We start from the raw sequence: 22,145 nt of genomic DNA, 5'->3' as shown, positions 1-22,145 counted from the left end.
TGTTGCGGAGCACAGGCTCTGGACACGCAGGCTCAGCGGCCATGGCCCACTGGCCCAGCCGCTCCGCGGCATGTGGGATCTTCCCGGACCAGGGCACGAATCCGTGTCCCCTGCATCGGCAGGCGGACTCTCAACCACTGCGCCACCAGGGAAGCCCCCCTAGAGTGTCATTTTATCTCAGCTTTTTAATTATTTACTTCTTTGATTTACAGTTTGCTTTGAGCAGATGATCTGCTTTTGCACCTGGCCCGCAGGGCCAGTGCCCAAGTGAACCCTTCCTGCTTCATATATTTACATATCTGGTCTGTGTTAGGGGCCATTCATACCTGTGGAGTGACACTCTGAGGATATTTCTATTTCTCTCATCTGTGCAGTATTAATGTGCAGATATTCTAAGCAAAGCACTTTTGACTGTAGGACTTGAACACCACTGCCTTTTCCTTTGGTAGTATTTCTTAGGTTCAGTGACCATATCTTCTCTGGGTTGTTTTTATTTGTTTTCATAAAAGAAAAAGTTAAATGCAAATATTAACACATTTGTTGAAAGCAGTAAATTAAAGTGAAGTTGTATGACTCATGCTAACGTGTTTTCTATGCTTTATTTGAAGGTCACTCTGTGAGACTGCTGGGTCAGAAAAAGGATAATGGAAAACGGTTGGGGGGAGCACGACTGGATTTGCCAAAGATTAGGAAGAATCCACTGATAGAAATCATTTCCATCAACACTGGGTAAGCTTTTCTCTAACTCATAAAATATTCAATATACTCCATGAATTTTCCTGGCTATGTGACATAGAAAAGTAGTTGAACATTTCCTTGGGAAAGAAAAATCAAAAATGAATTTTTAAAAAAATCAGACATGGATATTGTTCCCTCTAAGATGTTCCCTGTATGCAGTTGCACTTATATACGCAGCAAGTGTTTTTTTCTTTGATTAACATTACTCTAACTTCTTTTCGGTAATAAATGTGGATTTTGTTTTCCAGCTCTGCCCTTGGTTAAAATCTTTTTAAGAAGAGTATTTCTTCTTTTTTTTTGCGGTACGCGGGCCACTCGTGTGGCCTCTCCTGTTGTGGAGCACAGGCTCCGGACGCAAAGGCTCAGCGGCCATGGCTCACGGGCCTAGCCGCTCTGCGGCATGTGGGATCTTCCCGGACCAGGGCACGAACCCGCGTCCCCCACATCGGCAGGCGGACTCCCAACCACTGCGCCACCAGGGAAGCCCAAGAAGAGTATTTCATTCTGTGAAACGGTTAATACACCCATCATCTTTGACTATTTTTTTCAATAGCATTATAGTAAATATTGCCCAAGATCCTAACCATATTTTGATTATTACTATCTGAAATGAATATTTTTAAATGTTACTTTTATGAGCCTTAAACTGAAGATAAACATCGTGACTGAATATCAAGTACTCTTTAATTGCCATGTTGGTCTGAAGTTCTGCGTGATTATAACTCCTGGTATAATCAGTCATACTTTGTTTTATTTGCGTTTGCTGAATTTGGTTCTTTTAAATAGTGACTCCATTTGAGAAAGTTACTTATTTCCCACTTTAATCTATATTATCATAGTCTGGTAATAAATTTAAATTCAAACCTCATGAAAGTCCCTCCATTCATGCAGCTGCCTCACATTTCCCACAGATTTAAGCCTTCTGCTCCTTTAAAATTTTAATCTTCCTTCTCTCTTTTTAAAAATTGTGCTCCTTCTGCCCTTTGCTTTCTTCATGCTCTTTCCCACTGAGAACAGGTGAACTTATCTTTCCTGCTCCAGCATCTTTCTACCTCTCTCCAAGCCAGTGCCGTCCTTTCCTCCTGCACTGTTGCAGCTGTGTTGTCACTGGTTGTCTTTTCTCTTGCCTTATCATCCACCTCTGGTTCATCCTCCACACTGCTGCCAAAGACCGGGGACTGTTGAAGAAGACATTTAGCTTTTCCCTAAAAGCCCTTGGGGACTTTCAGTTGACTTCGTGAACTTGTCCAGGACCAATGTCTGGCCTTCAGTGTGGAAGATTCATAAACCTGGACTCATCAAGCTCAGAGACTACTAGCGACTAAGTCAGAATTTAACAGTCAGAAGTGTAGCTGTCACATTGATAGGAGAATCTGATATATTCTCTGGAGCCTGAGCCAAGTTATGGGTGTAAGGCTGTTTGCTGTTTCCTCTGTCTCAGTCACTCTTCTCCTTCCTTCACATCCTACATTGCTGCTGCTGTTGTTTTTGACTCCTGAATTCAAATTCCTATTAAAATTTCAGCATCCCTTCATTTCCTTTCCTCCATATTTACCTTATTTTCCTTTGTAACATTTCTCAGTATTGAAACAGACATATGTCCATTTCTGTTGTAATTGTCTCCCCTCACTGGCATGTAATAAGCTCCATGAAAGTAGGAAATTGACTTTGTTTTTTATCATTGTATCTTTAGTACACATAAGAATGTACACAGTAGGGATTTAGTAAATGTTCACTTATGAATGAATAATTGAGTTCTATAATTAGAAAGTTGAATGGGATCATGTTAATTTCTTGTTGCAGTACAAATTGCCTTGCTACTTGCTCAGTAATACTTGGAGTTTGGCTAAGTGTACTTTCTCCTAAACAATGTCTTTAGAGGGGCAAAGTCTAAATGTTTCTGATAGTCTCATTTTTTAAAAAAAAAAATGCAGGACTGATCAACTCCTTTTTGACTGGCACATTCCTTTAAGTATGTTATTATTTTAGGGCCTGTCAAACCCTTTTGTATTAGAATCTGTTATCTTAGGATCAAGGTGACTTTGTAGCTACTTGTGACCTGCTGAGTGTCGATTTTAACTGTTTGTTTTCAAAGATACTTTATATTTTTAGTCTCCGTACTTCTCCATTTTGTCACTCCCCACCTCGCACTCCAGTATTCAGTCTCACTGAACTACCTGACATTCTCAGCCTCAAGGCCCTTCTGTCTCTTGACTCCAGGCCTGTCTGTGTGCTGTAAGGATCCCCTGGTGTGTTTTACCATTTCTCCACTTACTTGTGGGTAATCCTGCTGTACGCACTTGTGTGCCCCTTTCTTTGGGTGGCTGCCTGTTCCTCCCCTCCTGACCAGGCTAAATACCTCCATCTTTCCGTTGTGCATCTACAACATTCCCTATTTACCTTGATTATGGCACTTCTCAGGATGCATAATTTATATTTTCTACTTAGTTATGAGCTTTGTGAGTTCAGAAGGTATTTCAGTTATCACTATTATTATCTCTGACTTCAGGGTCCAGTACAAAGTGAGTACTCAATAAATGTTGAATTAATGTTGTATTTTCAAGCCACTACTAATTTATTTTGCCGTATATTTTTCAAAATTTCGCTTAGGTAGCCATTTTAAATAGCATTAAGTTAAAATTTTTTCATATATTTATAATTTGAATTTTTCTTCTCTTGGATTTAGTGTTTCTTATAATGAGGCTATAGACTTTTTTAAAGCTCATTGGGTATTTCCTTTCACTTTCTCATCCTCTCACATCTCTCATATTACAGTATAGAATTGCCTCTTAGTAAATAAATTAGCAAACATTCTTTTGCTGTTAAGAGAATTAATCTGTACTGTCACTCGTTGAGATTAGAGTTTCTGAACTTCTCTGACTACTAATCATTTTCCTGCATCAGTTGGAGCCTTATCACTTGTTCTCAGATGAAAGTCTCTCCATGAGTGTTTGTCGACAGTATCACTCTTAACATCTTTACCTTGAATTTTATTTTTTTTACCTCCGGTAGAGCTCATTGCTTTTTTTCATTTACATTTAAATGTTTTAAAAGAGTTCTACGGATAATTATTTCTTTCAGGCGAAAATTATCATCTCCATCAAAATCTTAGACTTTTCAAAGTTTTATGGCTTTGAAATTAAATATGGATATATAAGTTTCATATAAATTTTCTATTCATCAGTTAGGGAAAGGACCCCATTTGCATGGGGTTTTATTACATGTATTGGTAATTTAGCAAAGTTACCATTAAACTCTACAGAGTTGTTATGCTTTGTTACGTTTCTAACTTAAAATGTAAAAGGAGTATATTAGTTGCTTTAGCCAAGGAAGAAGTTGAAAATTTCATATCATGCTAGATTGTGGATGAGCTGAGGCCACTACTTGTTTGATCACGTTGTGTATAATAAGAGTACCTTTAGTTCTTTTTTTTTTTTGCGGTACGTGGGCCTCTCACTGTCGTGGCCTCTCCCGCCGCGGAGCACAGGCTCCGGACGCTCAGGCCCAGCGGCCATGGCCCACGGGCCCAGCCTCTCCGCGGCATGTGGGATCCCCCCGGACCGGGGCACGAACCCGTGTCCCCCGCATCGGCAGGCGGACCCTCAACCACTGCGCCACCAGGGAAGCCCAAGAATACCTTTAGTTCTTAAATAACATTTATTTTTTCTTTCCATACTCTCAATTTTATGTTCAGTTATTCATCCTTCTTATGTTTGCTGTATTGCATATATAAATTTGGTCTACTCGGTTCCTTGTCTCAATTTACAACATTCTTTTTTTTGAGGTGAGCCTTCTGAGGTTAGCTGCCCCTTGTCCAATATCACTCTTATTTCTAGACTGTCCCTTATGGGGTAAGGACTCCCTGTAGACATGAATAGGCACATGTTTGTCTAGTAGGATGATGAGAGCTGTATGGACATGACTGAAATGCAGGAGAGAATGAAGTTAATCATTGCTAATGTATATTGAGTGCTTAATGTGGGCCAGACAGAATTCTGTGAAATGTGTATTTTTTCCTGTATTTCGTCCTCACAGCAGCCTTGTGAGATTTTTCAGTAGATGAGGAAACTAAGTTACAGAGCGGTTAGGTGACTTTACATTGTCATGCAGCTAGTAGGCGACTGACACTGAGGCTTATCTCTTGTGCCCGTCAGACACTTTTGTGGGTTCACAGGAGCAAGGGATCACAGAATAATCTTTGCATTATAGTGACATTTGAAATGAAATTTCAGCATCTATAGGCCACCCACATTTCTTGCTTATGGTTCCTATAGCAACCGAGCCAGGAAGGAATGAGAGCCTGGGTGGTAGTTTTGGGAAGGAAAAGCAAGGGTGGCAGTACTGTGTAATGGTTAAGAAGATGGGCTTTGGCATTCTCCAATGGATTTATTTGTAACCATGGATTTGGAAGTTCCAAAGAGTGGTTGGAGATAGAAATACAAGGCTAAAAAGAAGCCTTAGTTGGAGGAGTGAGAGTTGAGGTCAGTGAAGGTGAATGGTCAGTGCCCGTATATAGGAAATAAGAGGAGAGAGAGGAATTATCTATGAAATAAAACTAGTCAGTGGCGAAGGTTTTATGAAAAGAAGTGTCTAACTATCAATTACTTTTGATCCTTTGAGGAGAAGTAATGCCAGGTTAGGTGAATCATTTTCGAAAGAGCCGGAAATTTGCAAACCACGTTAGAAATTAATGGGCTTTGCTACAGAAGGACTGCTCTTTGGAGGAGTTCTGCTATAAAGTGAGAGATGTGGTCTTTAGAATACAAGGATATTTCTATCTGAGCTTGTTTAGAGGCAGAGGGGTAAGGATTAGAAATATATTGACAGGAGAAACTGTTTAAACAGGGACAGTTGTGAATGTAGTTAGAAAGGTAAGTGTTGGAGAGAAAGACACCTTCATGCTTCCTCAGATGTAAGAGTAAAGGAGTAAAGAGTAAAGTAAGTTTAAGTGTAGCGCTTATCAGTTCATTTTTCTTAAAGGTCTTCACTGATTTAACTTAGAGAAAGGTGCTCAGTTCCTACATGCTGTCAGGCAAAATGGAGGGTGGAGGGTTCAGTGTCCTGTCCCTTTATGTTTTGGTTAATATACTGTGGTCTCTTCTTGATTCCATTGACTTGAGATACAGCCAGTTCTCGATCAGAATCCCCCCTCCTTCCAAGGTTTGTCAGTTTTCTTCTTCCCCGATTTCCTCCCTTTGGTGGTGGTGTTCAGCTGATATTCTACACTACAGATTTTCTATAAACTGGAAGCTCTGTCTAATCTGAGATTCTAATTAAAAATTTGGCCAGAAATAATCTTGTTTCTGGGGTAAATATATGAAATTTGAAGAGTCATGCCAGAGTGTTCCCTTTTTTTTTCATGAAATTAGTGGAGTGAGGTCATGGTCCTGGTGCACAACAGAGTAGGAAATCTGTGGATATTTATGTAGAAAAGTATCAACCAGGTGCCATGGTCAGTATAATAGGGAGTCAACATGTGCATAAAAGGAAGAAGTGAGCTGAGGTTGAAAAGCTCAGGTTTTGTCAGGGGACCCCATTTGTGTGATTGCCTTATTTTTTTTCTAGTAGTAAGAATGGAGTGTGGAGACAGAAGGAAATACAGGGGACAAAAAGTTAAAAATCAGAAAATGGGCCATAAAGAAAATCTCTGCTTCATTTTGCTGTCTCTGTCACTATCAAAGTCATCATCTTGACAATCCCTTGGCGATTTTCATTCTTCCAAAGCCAAGGGTTGGGTGCTACTCAGCAGTTCTGATATAAGGTATATCATTTTTTAGATACTACTATCAGATTATTCCTAGTTTGAAGGGGTAATCCTCCCTAGGAAAATACCATCTGACCCTGTAATATTTTACTGATACGTTCACTTTTAAAATTTATCATCTTTCTTGTTGTTTGCCATCTGCCAGACATAAAGTGATGGTATATGGGAACCTTTAAGGGGAATCTAATTTTCTTTGAGATTACATATTTGAATTTATTACATTTTTTTAAAGTATCTGTTACTTTTCCCCCTGTGACATCTTAGCTTTTGGAAAACAAACTAAGATATTTCAACTTTTTTTCTGTAATGTCCGGAATTTTCAGTCCCTATTCCAGGGCTAGATACATAGGTGAATGAATGAATGAAAGAGAAAGAATGCAAATTTCTCTCATAGAAGGGAAGTAGGATCATTACTAATAACATTTTGCCATCTTTCTGGTTCTAATGATTAAAACATGAAATAATTATTAACTAGATATAATCACAATGCATTTGAAAATATAATTATTATGTGCTTACCACATTACCAGGTATGGTATTAGATATTATGACATATACAAAGAAACATTTCCCAAGTCAACAGGTAACTAACATTGACTGAAATAATCCAAAAAATCCAGCTGTAAACACAGAGTTAATTGCAGCTCCTGTATGGGGAGGATTTGGGTCTTGTTCTGTTCCACGTTCTGGGGAATGAATGCTTTTAGGTGCCAGCATGACACTCTTCTAGGGGTGAGAGTACACAGCAGTGACTCCTGAGCCCTCTGAATATAAGCGGTGTGAGATACTCAGGTATCCTCTTACTGCCCCTCTATGAGATGTGGCAGCAACAAAGTAAAAACGTCTTCTCCTTGACCTTTGTCATCAAACACGACTACTGCCATTGTCAGTACACGTGCGGAAAACATAAGCCTCAAATGCTATCTTTTAATGTTACTCTTTAAATTACAGCGTTCAGAAAATAACATTCTATTACAAAAATTTGGTGGTAAAAAATTCATTGGGTTGGTCAAAAAGTTCATTCGGGTTTTTGGTAACACCTTATGGAAAAACCCGAACGAATTTTTTGGCCAACCCGTAATTAGAAGTGTTCTTATAAAGCTTGAATTAAGGTTCCGAAAAGATCCTGTTAGAAGGTTGAATATATGCAGTATCACACTTGTATTAGGGTGAATCTTTTTTAACATTTTTGGAGAATAAAATTTGGGATATTTTATTTTATAATTCCTTTGAAATGACTACGTGTTTAGTATATTCAGTGATTCATTAACTTCTTATATCTTAGCATGGTGTCAACAAATAAGTGTTCTTTTTTTTTCCTAGTTATGCTGTACTGTTCTGTTTACATGTCCTTACTGTAATAACCGTGGCACTATTCTGAATCTGCTCTCTTGAGAAAAGCTCCCTCAGCCTCGGTGCCGTCCTCAGAGACATCTATTAGGTCCTGACACCTTTTTCCAAGAGGCAGTATCTCAAGATAAAACATTTTCCAAAAAGAATTCAGCAGACTTAATAGTCACTCATTTATTTAAAAATTATTGGTCAATATCACTTTTTTATATATTGGGCACTGATGACTGTAAATTAATGTAAGTCAGTTTTGTCATGTATACTCTTAGAAGTTTTTTTGATAGACAGTAGTACCTACCAATGAGGATTAGTTGCTTCTCTACAACCCAGTCGTCAGGTTATAATGAAAGCAAGTCCCAGTCCAGAATCTGCAATAAGAGTTCATTAAGCAAGCTGGCACCGTCCACCTGTTCTTACAAGCTTGGTGAAGTCCTCTTTCTTCTTTGGGGTGATTAAATCGAACCTTGCACGAAAGTTTCACTTGAACCAGATGAGACAGTATTGTCAGCCTCAAGCAACCAGAATCCTCTACCCAATATCTAGAGTGAGGGTAAAGGAGGGACCAAGACAGAATAATATCCTTAATGGTCCAAGCCAGTGCCACCCAAAGTGTGATCCATGGACCAGTGCCAGGTTATTAACTATTGATGACTGGTCTGTGACAAGTATAGAAATTGAGAGTAAGCATCTTAGAAACTTTTAAGATGATTTAACTTTGCTGCAATGTCTTATAATTCCTTTTCACTGTATTTTACAGAAATACTGGTTTATAAGAGGTTGGAAATAAAAATCCTGATCTGTCTCTATAGATAGTTTGAGAAACACTCGTCTCAGCTACGGTGTTGCAAAATTCTTTACCCTCTTCTGGCAAATATTTTAGCCAGTCAACTCATCTTGAATGTCACTGATTCCACCAGTGAGATCCCATTTCTACTATCTTTTATGCTATTAGGTAACCACTTGTGTCTAGTAGTTAACCACTACTTTCACAAATGAAAACTTATTTCTGTCACTTATTATGCTAATTTGCAAAGCCTCTGCTGTTGACCAAGGATAAAAGACAGCTAAAACGTACCAGCAAGCTCTGGAAGGTAGCCATTCTAATTAAATACTAGCAAATTGTAGCTTAAAAAACTCACACATTTTATGTTACACCCTTGACATTCAATTCTTTCGAAAGTAAATTATGGAAGTCCTAACATGACCCATGTGAAACTTGAATCTAGAGTTTATAACTGTTCTTTTGGCACATCCGTAAAATGTGTAAATAACTGCTGTTATTATTCTTGATCTTCTGTAAGCTTACGGAGGCCAGGAAGCTTATCTCTTAGTAATGAGCCTGGAATGTGGTACCAGCCTATTCCTGAGGAGACAGTAGAGTTTATGGTACATTGGAGAGACCTCTGTGCTCTGGGTTTGGAGTCTTAGACATTGTTATTTTCTATCTGCATGACTCAAATAAACTGGGTAACTGCTAAGAGCTGATCTCTTTCGTAACATGTACTACCTACTGTACATGTAGCCTGACACATTATGGGCATTTTAATAAGTGTTTTCCTTACAATTGTGATCTTGCTATATCCTGTTCTCTACCAGCATTCTCCAAGACCCCCTCTCCCTTTCCTTTCTCTGCATCGTTTGTACTATTTAGGCCGGAAAGGTGATGGTACTAGAATTTAAAGTTAGGAGTTTATTCGATTCATCACCAGCTCCTCAATCTCCTCTTTCATTTGTTCAGTTTTGAGTGAATGTTTGACAAATAAACGAAGAAAAGTTAATCTTAGTCTCTCCTGTAGCTTTTAGAACCGTCTTGTTCACAGTATTCACTTAAGTATTTTAGTATTTCAGTAACAGCAGGGTTACTTAAATGCAGAAAAAATTTTCTGGCTGAGCTGGAGTATAATTCCAATTACTTCTCTCTGGCTATAGATGATTGTTTTGTAGAGAAAAATGTTAATTTGGACCATGAATGACGTGAAACTTATCTCAAACAATTAAATGTGTGAAATTGAAGTATTTATGTCAATTTTGAACTTGTTACATTTTTACTTTTATCCCAAAGCTAGTTGTCCTGAAATTTGCAGCTGTTTTGATATCTTCAGTGAAATCCCCAAATACCTGTTTTCACTTAAACATTGTGCAAATAAAATTTTAAAGTAATCCTATTTTTAGTGCATTTTAAAAACTGTATTTGGGCAAGATCATTCATAAGAACAGTGGATGGCACTATTGGCTCATACCTGTGAAGTAATTATCATTAAGTTGCAGAACTTTGAAATGCAGGTTTAATAAATGCCTTTAAGTAAGTGGCCCAGTTAGAAATTTTAGACAGCATTAGCGTGGGGATTTAGTCTTAAATTTTGTAAATTCTTCTTTATGTAACCATTATTTTACATAAACTTTGAAATGAATATGTAACTTTTCTAGTAATTACATATAAAGAAAAGGCTGCTTTTTACAAGCCATTTCAAGTTCTAGTATGTTATAGAATATACCATTGCTGTAAATAAAAAGTGCATCTTGCTTACCATTTTTCTGATAAACAAAATTATTTAGTTTGAGGAAAGTAGAATAACTGAGTTTGGATAAAAATCAAAATTTAAAGGTACTCAAATTTTGGCATATCATTAAAGAAGCCTTAAAGTTAATCGAGTAGAATGGTTCACACTTTTTTCAGGTTAGTTCATAGATTGTATGGTGAGGATGTACATTAGTTATAAATACTTACAGATGCTTTTATAGTTTAGAAAGTTTATTATTTTATTTCATATGTAAAAGTCTTTTATGTTTGTTATTTAAGAAAACTAAAGAGCCCTGTTTCTGGACATTCATTTATTCAACAAACATGGCTGAACATTTGTCAAGTACAGAGGATTGACAGGTACCTTCGTTTGGTGTCTGCCCTTGAGAATCCAGCAGGAGAGAGAGTAAAACAAGCAGAAAACAATTAAATTATATCATTGTAAGTACAGTAGTACAGGAGCGAACAAAGTTATTTATGAGCATGATGGATTGTTTGGGTGAGTTAAAGGAGCTTCCCTAGAAAGTAGATACTGAGGCTGTCTCTCAAAGTGTATCTCATTGGTGGGTTCAAAGGCCATCTAAGCAGGTGCCCCTCTTTGTATTGAATTGTGAAAGGCAGTGTCTTACACAGAGAATGATGAGTGGATCGTGGGGCGGGGCGGGGGGGGGTGTTTCGAATTAGAGAATGGTAGGAGAAAGGCTAGAAAGAGATAGCTTGAGATTGCCTGGGTTCAAACTTGGCCTTATCATTTGCTGTGTGATATTGTATGTTATTCAACCCCTCTGTAGATCTCAATTTTCTCATCTATAAAATGGGGATAATTATGGTGTTGTGAGAATTTAAAGAGATCATCCATTTAAAATAATTAACACAATGTCTGGCACATAATATGTGTTCAGTACAATTACTATCGAGTTTATTACTATCACAACTATGCAGAAGGCAGACCTCGGGCCTAATTAGATTGCAGTGTGCTTAAGACCACAGAGCAGTAAGTGGCAGAGTCGTAACTTAAACCACATCATCTAACCAGTTCTTTTTCCAGTAAACCACAGGTTCATTGGCTTCTAGCCCAGTTTTCTATCCTTGTGTTGGAACTGTGGTTGTTTAGTTAGTTGAAAGGAAAGCCAGTTAGAGCTAAAGTTTGATACTAATCTAGAGGTTAGCCAACTAAACCCGAAAAAGATGCTGTGGGCCCCAGAATTTTACAAAGAGAAAGGAAAACATGGGCCGTCAAGTGTAGGTGGGTTGAGAGAATTTCTGCTCTTATATTGTACTGTGTCAAATGCCTCTTAAGATGCATTAAGTTTATCCAGTGGGATGGAATCTGAATTTCCTATTACAATGTTTAAAGGATAGGACTGCCCAGTCATATAGATTTACAGATAGTTGATAAGTGTACCCTCCTGTCTGGTTGTCTTTTTTGTTTTGTTTTCTTGAGTTAGGGTGCACTTGGAGTCAGTACTTGAGTTAGGGTGGACTTGGAAGGGCACAATAGGAGTGAATGAATGGATGTTTCCAAAGAGCTGCCATCTGTCAATTTTCCTATTGCTTCAAGAAAACTTGTTTTCCAGCCATATCAGGAAGGGGAAAAAAAAAACCCAATACTTGTGTTGTCCAACTTTAAGTATAATTGGACACACATGTGATTGTGGATAAAAGCCTGTGGGTTTTTTCAATACAAAAATAATATATATCTCATATTTATTTGTGAAACTACTTCGCTTTTATTTTGCTACATCTCAGCATGGTAGCACCAGTTGTTTTATTTTTGCCAACCCTGACAAAGCAGAATGTTTTGTTTGGCTTTTTAAAAAGGCAGCAGTGCATGTAGTTAAGACCTCATTTACTTTATCTGATGAAGTAGTCCCTGAGGAATGTGTATTTTTCTGTAAATCCACTAAAGAAACTGGGTTTAAGGCAAGGTCATCTTTTAAAATCCTGGTTTTCTATTTTTAAACAATGTATATAGCTCTGTGATTTGTAATGTGTATTTCTGTGGTTCTTTTTAGGTTGTCCTTAAAATAAATATTAATGGTGAGAGATAATACTGATTTAGGAAGATCTTTCTACCTTGTAAAGTACCTTTTATTTTTCCATTACTGCTCTTGAGGAAAACATAAACTGTCTGAAATGAGATTTTTAGTCTGTCCTCCTCCCTCACTTCCTTTTCCCCATCTCTGTTTCTCTGTCTCCCCCCCCCACATCTGTAAATTTATGAGAGAACAAGGTATGTACAATGGATTTATTTATTTAGGACCAGTAGCCCTCTGACTGGAAGATATCCCCAGTCAAGATGGGTGGTTTTCTACTTTATTCATTGGTTTGTTCACATATTTGTTTGTTTATTCTTTAGTCATTCACTCATTTATTCAACAAACATTTACAGATATCTGTATGTATCAGATACTCTACTAAGTGCAATAAAAGAAACAAGGTTTACCTGTTTTATCACTGCCCCCATAAGTTTTTTATTACTAGCATAGTTTCGTTAATTGGTAAATAACGCTGTTTTGATCATCATGGAATATAATCATCAGGTTTTAAAAAAATACGTGTGAGACTTAGAGCTATGTACCTAGAAATGACCACAAATACAGAGAATGAATAAAACAGGACTCCTACGATATATGATGGCTGAAAATGGGCTTGTACAACAAGTAACAAGTCAGGTTGGGGGGCCTCTTTGGTAAATTGATTACCGTTGGGAATTCCATCATCCACCGTCACATACTGTTCTCACTCTGGAATTCAGGCAACCCCTGATCCTTTGAATGTTGAGTCTCTGCCTACTCTGTTAAACACCTGATTTCACTTCCAGAGAATGGAATTGTTAAGACCCCAGTTTGCTTACTCCAACTTCTTTCTCATTCTTATTTCTCCTATTAGGTTTATTTTTTCATTTTCCTACCTTCTCAATTTTATGCAAAGTACGAAACAAAGCAATAACAATAAAAGCAAACAAAATTTTGAAAAAAAATTTTTTTTTTTTTTTTTAGCCACACTTGTGGGATCTTAGTTTCCCAAACAGGGATTGTACCCGGGCCCTCAGCAGTGAAAGCACCAAGTCCTAACCACTGGCTGCCAGGGAATTCCTGAAAATTTTTAGAAAGATCTCTGTCCAGTGCTCATGAGGAGAGAGTGGGGGTGAGGTTCTGCTGGTGCTGAAAGCCAGTCTTAGTGATATTTAGTGATGCTCAATGGTTTCTACATGGCAGTTGGCAAAATGCAAGTTTTCTGTGTGAGTTGACTTGCACTTACATATTTTGTTTTTCACAGTAATATATCAAATGATGAATTTTCTTAATTTTATTGTGGCTTTGTGTCGAAAATTTCTATTTGGAATATAATTGACATAATTTAATACTCCATTAACTTTAAATTCTGTGATAGATTTTCAAAGGTGAATGACGGAATTAAGAATAGTACAGATATTTCAGTTTCTTTTTTTTTTAATTTTTAATTTATCTTATTTTTGCATATCCTAATAAAGAATCCAAATTTGATTAGGGCTTATATGTATTTTCCTGATACACTTAACAAATGCTCATTTGAAGCAGCATCAGTGTGACTTGCCTAATTTTTTTAGTTTCTTTTCTTTATCTTTTATGCTTACATCTTAATGGTTCCTAGACAACTTTAATTAATTGATCCTGTCATGTCTATATTTTCTGATTTCTCTTGTCTTGCAGTCTTTTTATCTTCTTTAAATTATTGCTTTGTTCCCTTCCCATTCTCCCATCCTCTATGTCTCCTGTCTTTTCATGAGGTGCCATTACCATCAGGATACGTTGATTACTAGAGTAGTTTGGTCTTCGGGTATCACCAATATGCTATTTTCTTCTCTACATCTGATATGGAATTACGGGTGTGTTTTTCTGTTTGTTTTTTTGTTTTTGTTTCGTTCTTTTTGGAGAGTGGACCATGGCAGAACCTTTTTCCTGGATTGAGATATAGTGACAACAGCCAGAAAGTAGCTCTTATGATCTAGACTAGATTATCCGTTCTTTTTAGGACACAATACTTCATAATTTACCTTTGTCTTTTTATTTTCTTTCTGTTCTGATGGTCTTAACTGCAATTAACTTTGACATGTCTAATTTGTACTCTTACATATTAAAAAGCATAGTTTTTCAAATATATTTCATTAGAATGAATTTACAGAAGTGGAATTATTATGTCAAGGTTAAGAACCTTTTTATGGGTCTTGGAATATAAACTCAAATTGCTTTCCAAAGCATTGTCATTTACAATGCTAACAAGAGGGTACGTATTTTACTTCACTATAGAGTCTTCCTTATTATTCCTGTTTTATAGAAACTGAGGTTGAAGAGATAAAATAATGTGCCCAGAGCTACCATCTTAGTATAGATATAGCCTCATTTATTGAATGTGAGAGGCCATTTGGCCTAGTGTTAGGAGTATAATTCTGGAGCCAGATTTCTTGGGTCTAAATTCTGGCTCCAGTGCTTACTGTGTAACTCTGGGCAGGTTTCTATGTGTGTCAATTTCCTCATCTCTGAAGTGGGAATAATAATAAAAATAATGTGTTTCCTAGGCTTGTTGTGGAGATTAAATATATCTATATATAGCTTAGAAAAGCATCTGGTAAATATAATTACTATATAAGAGATTGTTACCATTATCACTATTATTAATTCTTTCTAAAACAACATAGGCGTTTTGGGTTATCAAATTACTGGACCATTCAGACATTTTTTTTGAGTGGATAAACGAAAGAAAGCAAGCCAGCCAGCCAGCCAGCCAGCCAGCCAGCTAGCCAGCCAGACTAGAACCCACATCTTTGGCTTTTACATAATTATGTTTTACTAAAAGCCTCCTTATTTTGAAATACTAGATGAGAAAGAACTAGTCAAACTTAAATATGTCTATGGTAGACATATGGATCTGTCCTTTGTAACGTTTCCTTGCCAAATGTTGGGATGGGTTGTATAGCAACATGATAGTTTGCAAAGTGAGCAGCAGTTTGATTTAAGCTATTTAGTAATGGGTTGTACTGCCGAAGATCGTTTGCCAACTAATGAGAATGGTCTGAGGCCTTTTTTTATAAGGGATGGGGAAAAAAAAAAAACGCTTTTAATTAGGGATAGGCTTTGCAAACTATTTAATAAGTTTCTTTATTATTTGTAGCCCCATGGCCAAATACCAACTGCCCGCACACCTTCTTAATACGAATCTATTCTTGGATAATTAAAAATCCTTTTGGCAGATTTATATTTTCAGAGACTGTTAGAGCTAGAAAGAATTTCAGATATTTAAAATCTTTTTTTCATACATGATGCAACTGAGGCCCACGGGACCCAACAGCCTGAAGTCAGGTGGCCTGCCGATTGCACTCACTTTTGGAGAATTTGGTTCGTGACAAACAGAAAGAGACCCCTCTGACAGGTGGTTAGACCTTCACCTTTGGGGCTTTACAGCTTGGTGGGAGGGTTAGAAGCATTTGTGGTCTGCAGGATGTCATAAAAATGATATATTATTTTAACTTGCGTTGAACTAAATATAGATCAAAACACCAGAAAATGGTGTTGCTTTGGCCATTAATGTTTGGCAAATAAACAATGGAAAACAGTGACTCTTTCTACTAAGTGAATTGGGTTACATGGGTTAAAGAGGCTATTGAGACTTAAGATTCTCTTTTGATGTGTGAGAACCTTCACAAGAACGCCAGACTTTACATCTTCTTGTGTTCCTCTTCTGTTCACTCACTGTTTGCCTTTCCCATCAATGTTTCGGGCTCTAATCTTTACCTTACATTTATTCCTGTAGGTTTATGTGTTTGTATCCCTAACACCTAACAGTCACTAGCATACGGAAGCTCTCAAAAAATATTTTATGACTCAATAATGGTATGTTTTCATTCAAAGGGTCTCTTGCTGTTTGCTGAGTCTTGACCATGTATTCCAGCCTTTCTCAGTTTGTGCTTTCTGAGAGAATTAAACCTAAACTTACAACCCGAATGTTCTAGGCATTCACTGTGGTTAATGGATTCTCTTTTCTCCTGGGCATCTAGATTGGTAAACAGCCGTGTACCATTCTTAGGAGAATGGAGAAAATGATCGTTTAGGTTATTTTTTGTAGTACTTAATTATCTCGGCACACTGGTTTAGAAAGTCTGGTTTATTCACTTCATCAGACCTCCTAATACCCTTCTGAAAGCTTACTTCTAAGAAGTGTCATCGTTGATTGACTTCATTTTGATGCCAGTTTTTTTACCCCACATTTCCTTAGGTTGCATAGACTTAAGTTTTTACTAAGGGTGGTTGCTCAGTTTGCTTTATGCTGAATAAGTTACAGAAAATTGTCTTAGTCTTTTAAAAGAACCAGCAATAAGTGTGTAATGGAGCTCTCATATTGCTGTATTTTTCTCATGTAAAGCATATACAGCTTGAATGTCAAACTGGTCACTGCTTGGGTGAGCTTGTATGTGAGACAAGCTAGGACCACAACAACACAGGTTCTAAGGGCAAAGGAAAGAGACTAGTGGAACTAGTAGGTTGAGTATCATTAACACCAATGTGGCCACTCCAACTGACCCTTGAGAGTCAGCCCTGTTTTTAGGCATGACATCTAAGCCTAGTAGCTATCTGAGTTCTTCCCTAAGGGGGTCAGTATTAGATGTGTCAGGGCTCAGCTGTATTGTTACCGAGTTCAAGCTCATACTGCTCACCGCATGACAGGCCAGTAAATCAAGAGACGAGTTGTTGGGGAAGGGATAGAGACTTTATTCGGAAAGCAGGCAGACCGAGAAGATGGTTGGCTTGTGCCCCAAAGAACCATCTTGCCTGAGTTAGAATGCAGGCTTCTTTTATACTAAAAGGGGAGGGAGTGAAGTCAAACATTTCCTGGTCCGGGTCGGCCTCTGAGGGGATATGTTCATTTCTTCCTCCCTGCAGTCATTCACAGGTGGGCCTGGTCAGGATGTTTCTTGTGAGCTAAACAAAGGTATTTTAGCTTAATGCTCATTACCTGGGAGGCAGGGTTCCCAGAGACGGGCCGTTATGTGTAGTTTAAGCTTACGGGCAACATCCCTTTAGTGATTAACTTGTAATAGAATACAAAAACTTCTTCCCTATTACAGTATGAAAATAAAAGAAGAAATAAAACCATACCTATCCACAGATGACATGATTATTTACATAGAAAGTCCTATGGAATCTACCATAAAACACCTAGAACTCGTGAGTTTAGCAAGGATACAGTGTAAGCCCACCAAAAAGCAATCCTATTTCCATATATACTAGCAATGCACAATTGGAAACTGAAATTTTAAAAAATATTTTACACAGTAGCTCTAAGAAAAATTAATTAGGTATAGTTTCTTAGGCGTAAATCTAACAAATCAGGTATAGGATCTGTATTTTGAAGACTATAAAACAGAAGGAATCAGAGAGGACCTAAAAAATAGATATATGAAGTTTATGAATTGGAAGACTCAACATAGTAAAGGTATAAATTCCCCCCAGGTTCATCTGTAGATTTAAAGTAATTTTAGTGCAAATTCCACTTGGATATTTTTTGTAGGTATGGACAAGCTAATTCTGAATTTTCATTTTATAATGGAAAGACAAAGGAACTATAGTTATCTAAAACAGTTTTGAAAAAGCACAAAATTGGAAAAATCATACCACCCTATTTTAAAACTAATTATAAAGTAGCAGCAGTCAAGGCAGTGTGGTAGTGGTAAAGGGATAGACACTTAAGTCAGTGGAAACGGAATAGCAAGACATAGGCCCACACAAATTGGCCAGTTGAGTTTTGACTAAGGTGCCAAGTCTTTTCAAGGGGGAAAGAAGTATTTTCATCAGAATGTGCTGGAACAAATTGAATATCCATGTGAAAAAAGAAAAAAAGCCTTGACCTAAACCATATATATATATATGTGTGTATGTGTGTGTGTGTGTGTGTGTATATATATATATATATATATATATATATATCTCCTAAAAGGATCAACTGTCTAAATGTTAAATTTTAAAAATTATAGAAGAAAACAAAGGGAGAATATTTTTGTGACCAGACCGGTGGTTAGGCAAAGAGTTCTTTGACATGATACCTAAAGGACAATCTGTAAAAGGACAAAAGATGGACTTCATCGAAGTGAACAACTTTTGCTTTGTGACTGGCACTATTAAGAGAATAAAAAGCAAGCTGCAAACTGGGAGGAAACATTACATACCCAAGCGGTATCAGGTGTTGATGGGGTTACGGAGCAACTGGAGTTCTTACACATCGTCGGTGGGGATGCAGAAAGGTACAGCCTCTCTGTAAAACAGCTTTTCAGTTTCCTTAAAAAGTTAACCATGGACTTACCACGTGACCAGTAATCCTACTTTTGGACATGAGAAGTGCAAACTTAAATTCACAGAAGAACCTGTACACAGATGTTTGTAGCAGCTCCCTTTCTAATTGTACAAAACTGAAAACAAGTCATACGTCCTTCAGGAGTTGAAGGAATATACTGTGTTACATTCGTTCAGTGGAACACATTACCAAGCACTAAGAAAAGAATGGATGGTTGATACCCTCACCATCTTGGATGAATCTCAAAAGCATTGTGCTGAGTGGAAGAAGCCAGTCGTAAAAGGCTGTAACTGTGTGATTTATTTATATGACATTCAAGAAAAGAGAAAACAAATGGTGATGGAGAAGGGGTCCATGAGTTCCAGTGGGTAGAGGTGGGGAAAGTGTGCCTATTAAGGGATAGCAAGAGGGAGTGTGTTGAATGATGGAACTCTTCTGTACTGTTATTGCCACGGTGGTTCCATATGTCCATATATGTGCTAAAATTCATAGAACTATATACTCTACAAAAAATCAATTTTACTATGTGACAGTTATTTTAAAAATTAATTGGCCTGTAAAGAAAAAATATGTTAAGAAATGTTTAGATGGGGAGTTAAGAGATTGAATTTTGTGAAAAATTGTTTATACCTCATTTAAGTAGGAAGCAGAGTCATCTGGACAGAGTGGGAGATGGATTTGTGTCTGTATATTTGAGAAGAACTGAGCTTTGGAACAGTTGCCAAGGGTCAATGAAGCATTAGTGAGTTTATCCTCAGTCCTGAATGGGATATTGTCACCTCTAGGTAATATGAGGTGAATAATGACAGGTAAATGGCAGGATTATGTCATGATTTGATCTATTAAATAAAACTTTTTAATTACCTGGTGCCATTTCCCATTAAAGAAGACTTCCTTTCATTTTGACAATTCCTGCTGGTTGCCATTTGTTGGTCAGAAGACAACTTTCAGAAGTATTCTATTGTTGCTGGAGGGGGGAATGGGCAAGGGTGGAATTTGGTTAGAACAAAAATGTCCCAGTCACAGAATAATTCTGTTATCAAATTAGATGGCAGAGCATTGCGTTTATTATCCAGTGGCACTGTGCTAAAAGAATATGACATGCCTTGACATTACCAGAGTAAGCACTTATCACAGGATTCCCAGTTCACAGGAAAGCAGCAATCAGAAAAATTAGACAACTTAAAATGGAGTATCTGTTCCCAGCAGAATTTCTTTACAAAAGGAAAAAAATGAAAATGAGGCTGCAACCAAATGGAGTTTCTGATTAGCACTTTTATTAGCAGAGCAAAAAAAGCCACTCATCAATAGTGATTTAATTAAATCATGTTTGATCGTAGTGCTGTGTCCCGTGACAACGAACTTTTAGATGTTAGGTGAGAACAGTTGCTCAAAGATTTGAGGACATTGGGAGCTATGTCAATAGTTAATTATAAAACAAGACAAATGATTTCATGTGGTTTTCTTTGGGTCTTGATTAGTCAGCAGATGTTTCCAGTGCTTCTCAGTTGTTTATTAGAGGAACCAGTGATGAGTTTGTAGTGATGGAAGAATGAGCCTCTCTGAATAGATTGTGTCCAACAATCAACAGGTGAGAATAGGCAGAAAGTAAGAAAGCACTAATTCAGTACAAGCCGAAGTGGAATCTGCTAAGATGTGTTGAAAGTCTTAGACAAGTTTACAAAGGGGAAATTGTAGGGCGTGTAAAGCACGTAGTTATTCATTGTGTTATTCAACAGCAGAAAATATTTGAGGAAAGTGTTTGAATCTTGTCATGTATTATTGAACCAGTGGTGTCGTTGGTGAACTTCATTTTTTTCTCACAAACTTAGCCTTTCTCAGTTCCATGAAATTTTGTCAGAAACTAAAGCTAAATACAGTGACTTGCCTTACTACACAGCAGTTAGTGACTTAGCAGTGGCAAAGTTTTACTCTGATTTTTTTTGAGGTGAGGGCTGGAATTGAAATTTTTCTGAATGGGGGGAACCACTCTTAACTACTATTACTGAACGCTAAGTGGCTTTGGAAATTAGGATTTGTTAAAGATTTGATAATATATCTTAATGAAATTAAAATGAAAAGGTAAAATGGAACTTATATATAAAGCTAATACTACAGTAAATTCATTTTGTTAGCAACTAATGTTTGCATCACAAGTAATGTCCAGCTACTCTTTATGCTTCATGTGCTGTCAGGACTTAAACCAAGAAGCACACTCTCCATTCCCACCTAGATTTGTAGCAGATACATATTTTGAGCTCCAACTACCATCCTAGCAGCATTTTTTGGACCTCCATGCCAGAGCAAAGGGAATTTCTGTACTGCAAAATCCATTTAAGTGTGCAGTGAGGGACTCCCACCTAACCTTCATTGGAAAGGATTAATCTGCCTTGTAATGAAAAGCTAAAAGGCAAATATCAAGAATAGAATTCTGTAGATGCCTTCCAGGTGGTGAATATGCTCAATTACAGTCATGCTTGTGTGTTGCTGTTAGTATTTGCCATTACTGATCTGTGTGAAAAGACATTTTCAAAGATAAAATAAGTAAAATCTCTTCACATATCTGTCTTAACAGATGAATATTTTTAACTGATTTTGATGATAGGGGACAGTAACTTTGAACTGAAATTAAGTAAAATATTGTCCTCCATAAAGAGTTTCATTCTTCTCATTAATAGACTTGTATTACAAAAAAATGTATTCTGTTACTGTATTTTGAATTTTGTCAATAAAAATCTTATGGAAATTTGTTTTCTCTTATTATATAAGTGCCTACATGATAATCTTGATATTGCCTTTTGGCCTGGAAAGCCTGGCCTGAAAAAATATTTACTGTCTGGCCCTTTATAGAAAAAATGTGCTACCCCTTTGTTAGTTGATTGAAATGTGGAAAGGGGAGTGATGGAAACAGGAGACACGATGCCTGTGGTTTCTGGCGTGACATTGCCATGATGTTCTTGCAGACAGGAGTTCAAGAGAAGAAGAGGTTTGGTGGTGAGACAAAGAAGAGTAGTTGAATTTTGGACCTGTGTTTGGGATGCCTGGGGGAGATTTTCAGGAGCCAGTTGAAAATTTGGGCCTGGGTTTCAGGAGAGAAATTAGGACTAGATGTGTTGTCATTAGTATAAGTTGGTAATAAGGGTGTGATTTTAAATGTATTTTGTATTCCTTTAGAAAATAAGTATATTTTTCTACTATGTTTTCTGTTTTGAAACAAGGCTCAGTTTTCATGGAGTTCCTGAAATACAGACTCTGGTCACTAAGTAACTACTGTTCTTTGGTTTTTATAGTAAGGAGGATATTTCACCTTCTCTTCTTGATGACATGATATAATTCTCTTTCATTACGTATACTTTTCATTCTCATCCAGAAGATCTTTTTTGAAGGCAAAAAGCATACGTGCATTTTGGCTCCATCAGTGTTGCTTGCAGAAAAACCACAGTG

At 37.3% G+C, this 22,145-nt stretch overlaps 1 protein-coding gene across 1 annotated transcript in view; it reads left to right on the top strand.

Moving 5' to 3' along the window:
* CDKAL1 (CDK5 regulatory subunit associated protein 1 like 1) overlaps positions 1-22,145 on the top strand; it is a 640,361-nt gene that overhangs the window by 212,245 nt on the left and 405,971 nt on the right. Inside the window, exon 8 of the mRNA XM_065885642.1 lies at positions 609-729. Within this exon, the coding sequence (XP_065741714.1) occupies positions 609-729 (121 nt within the window). The remainder of the gene's footprint in view (positions 1-608; positions 730-22,145) is intronic.

The sequence above is a fragment of the Phocoena phocoena genome, chromosome 10 (assembly GCF_963924675.1).
Source record: "Phocoena phocoena chromosome 10, mPhoPho1.1, whole genome shotgun sequence".
Lineage (NCBI taxonomy): Eukaryota > Metazoa > Chordata > Mammalia > Artiodactyla > Phocoenidae > Phocoena > Phocoena phocoena.
The sequence above is the reverse complement of the archived record's forward strand: the minus strand, read 5'-3'. Positions and strand labels throughout refer to the sequence as shown.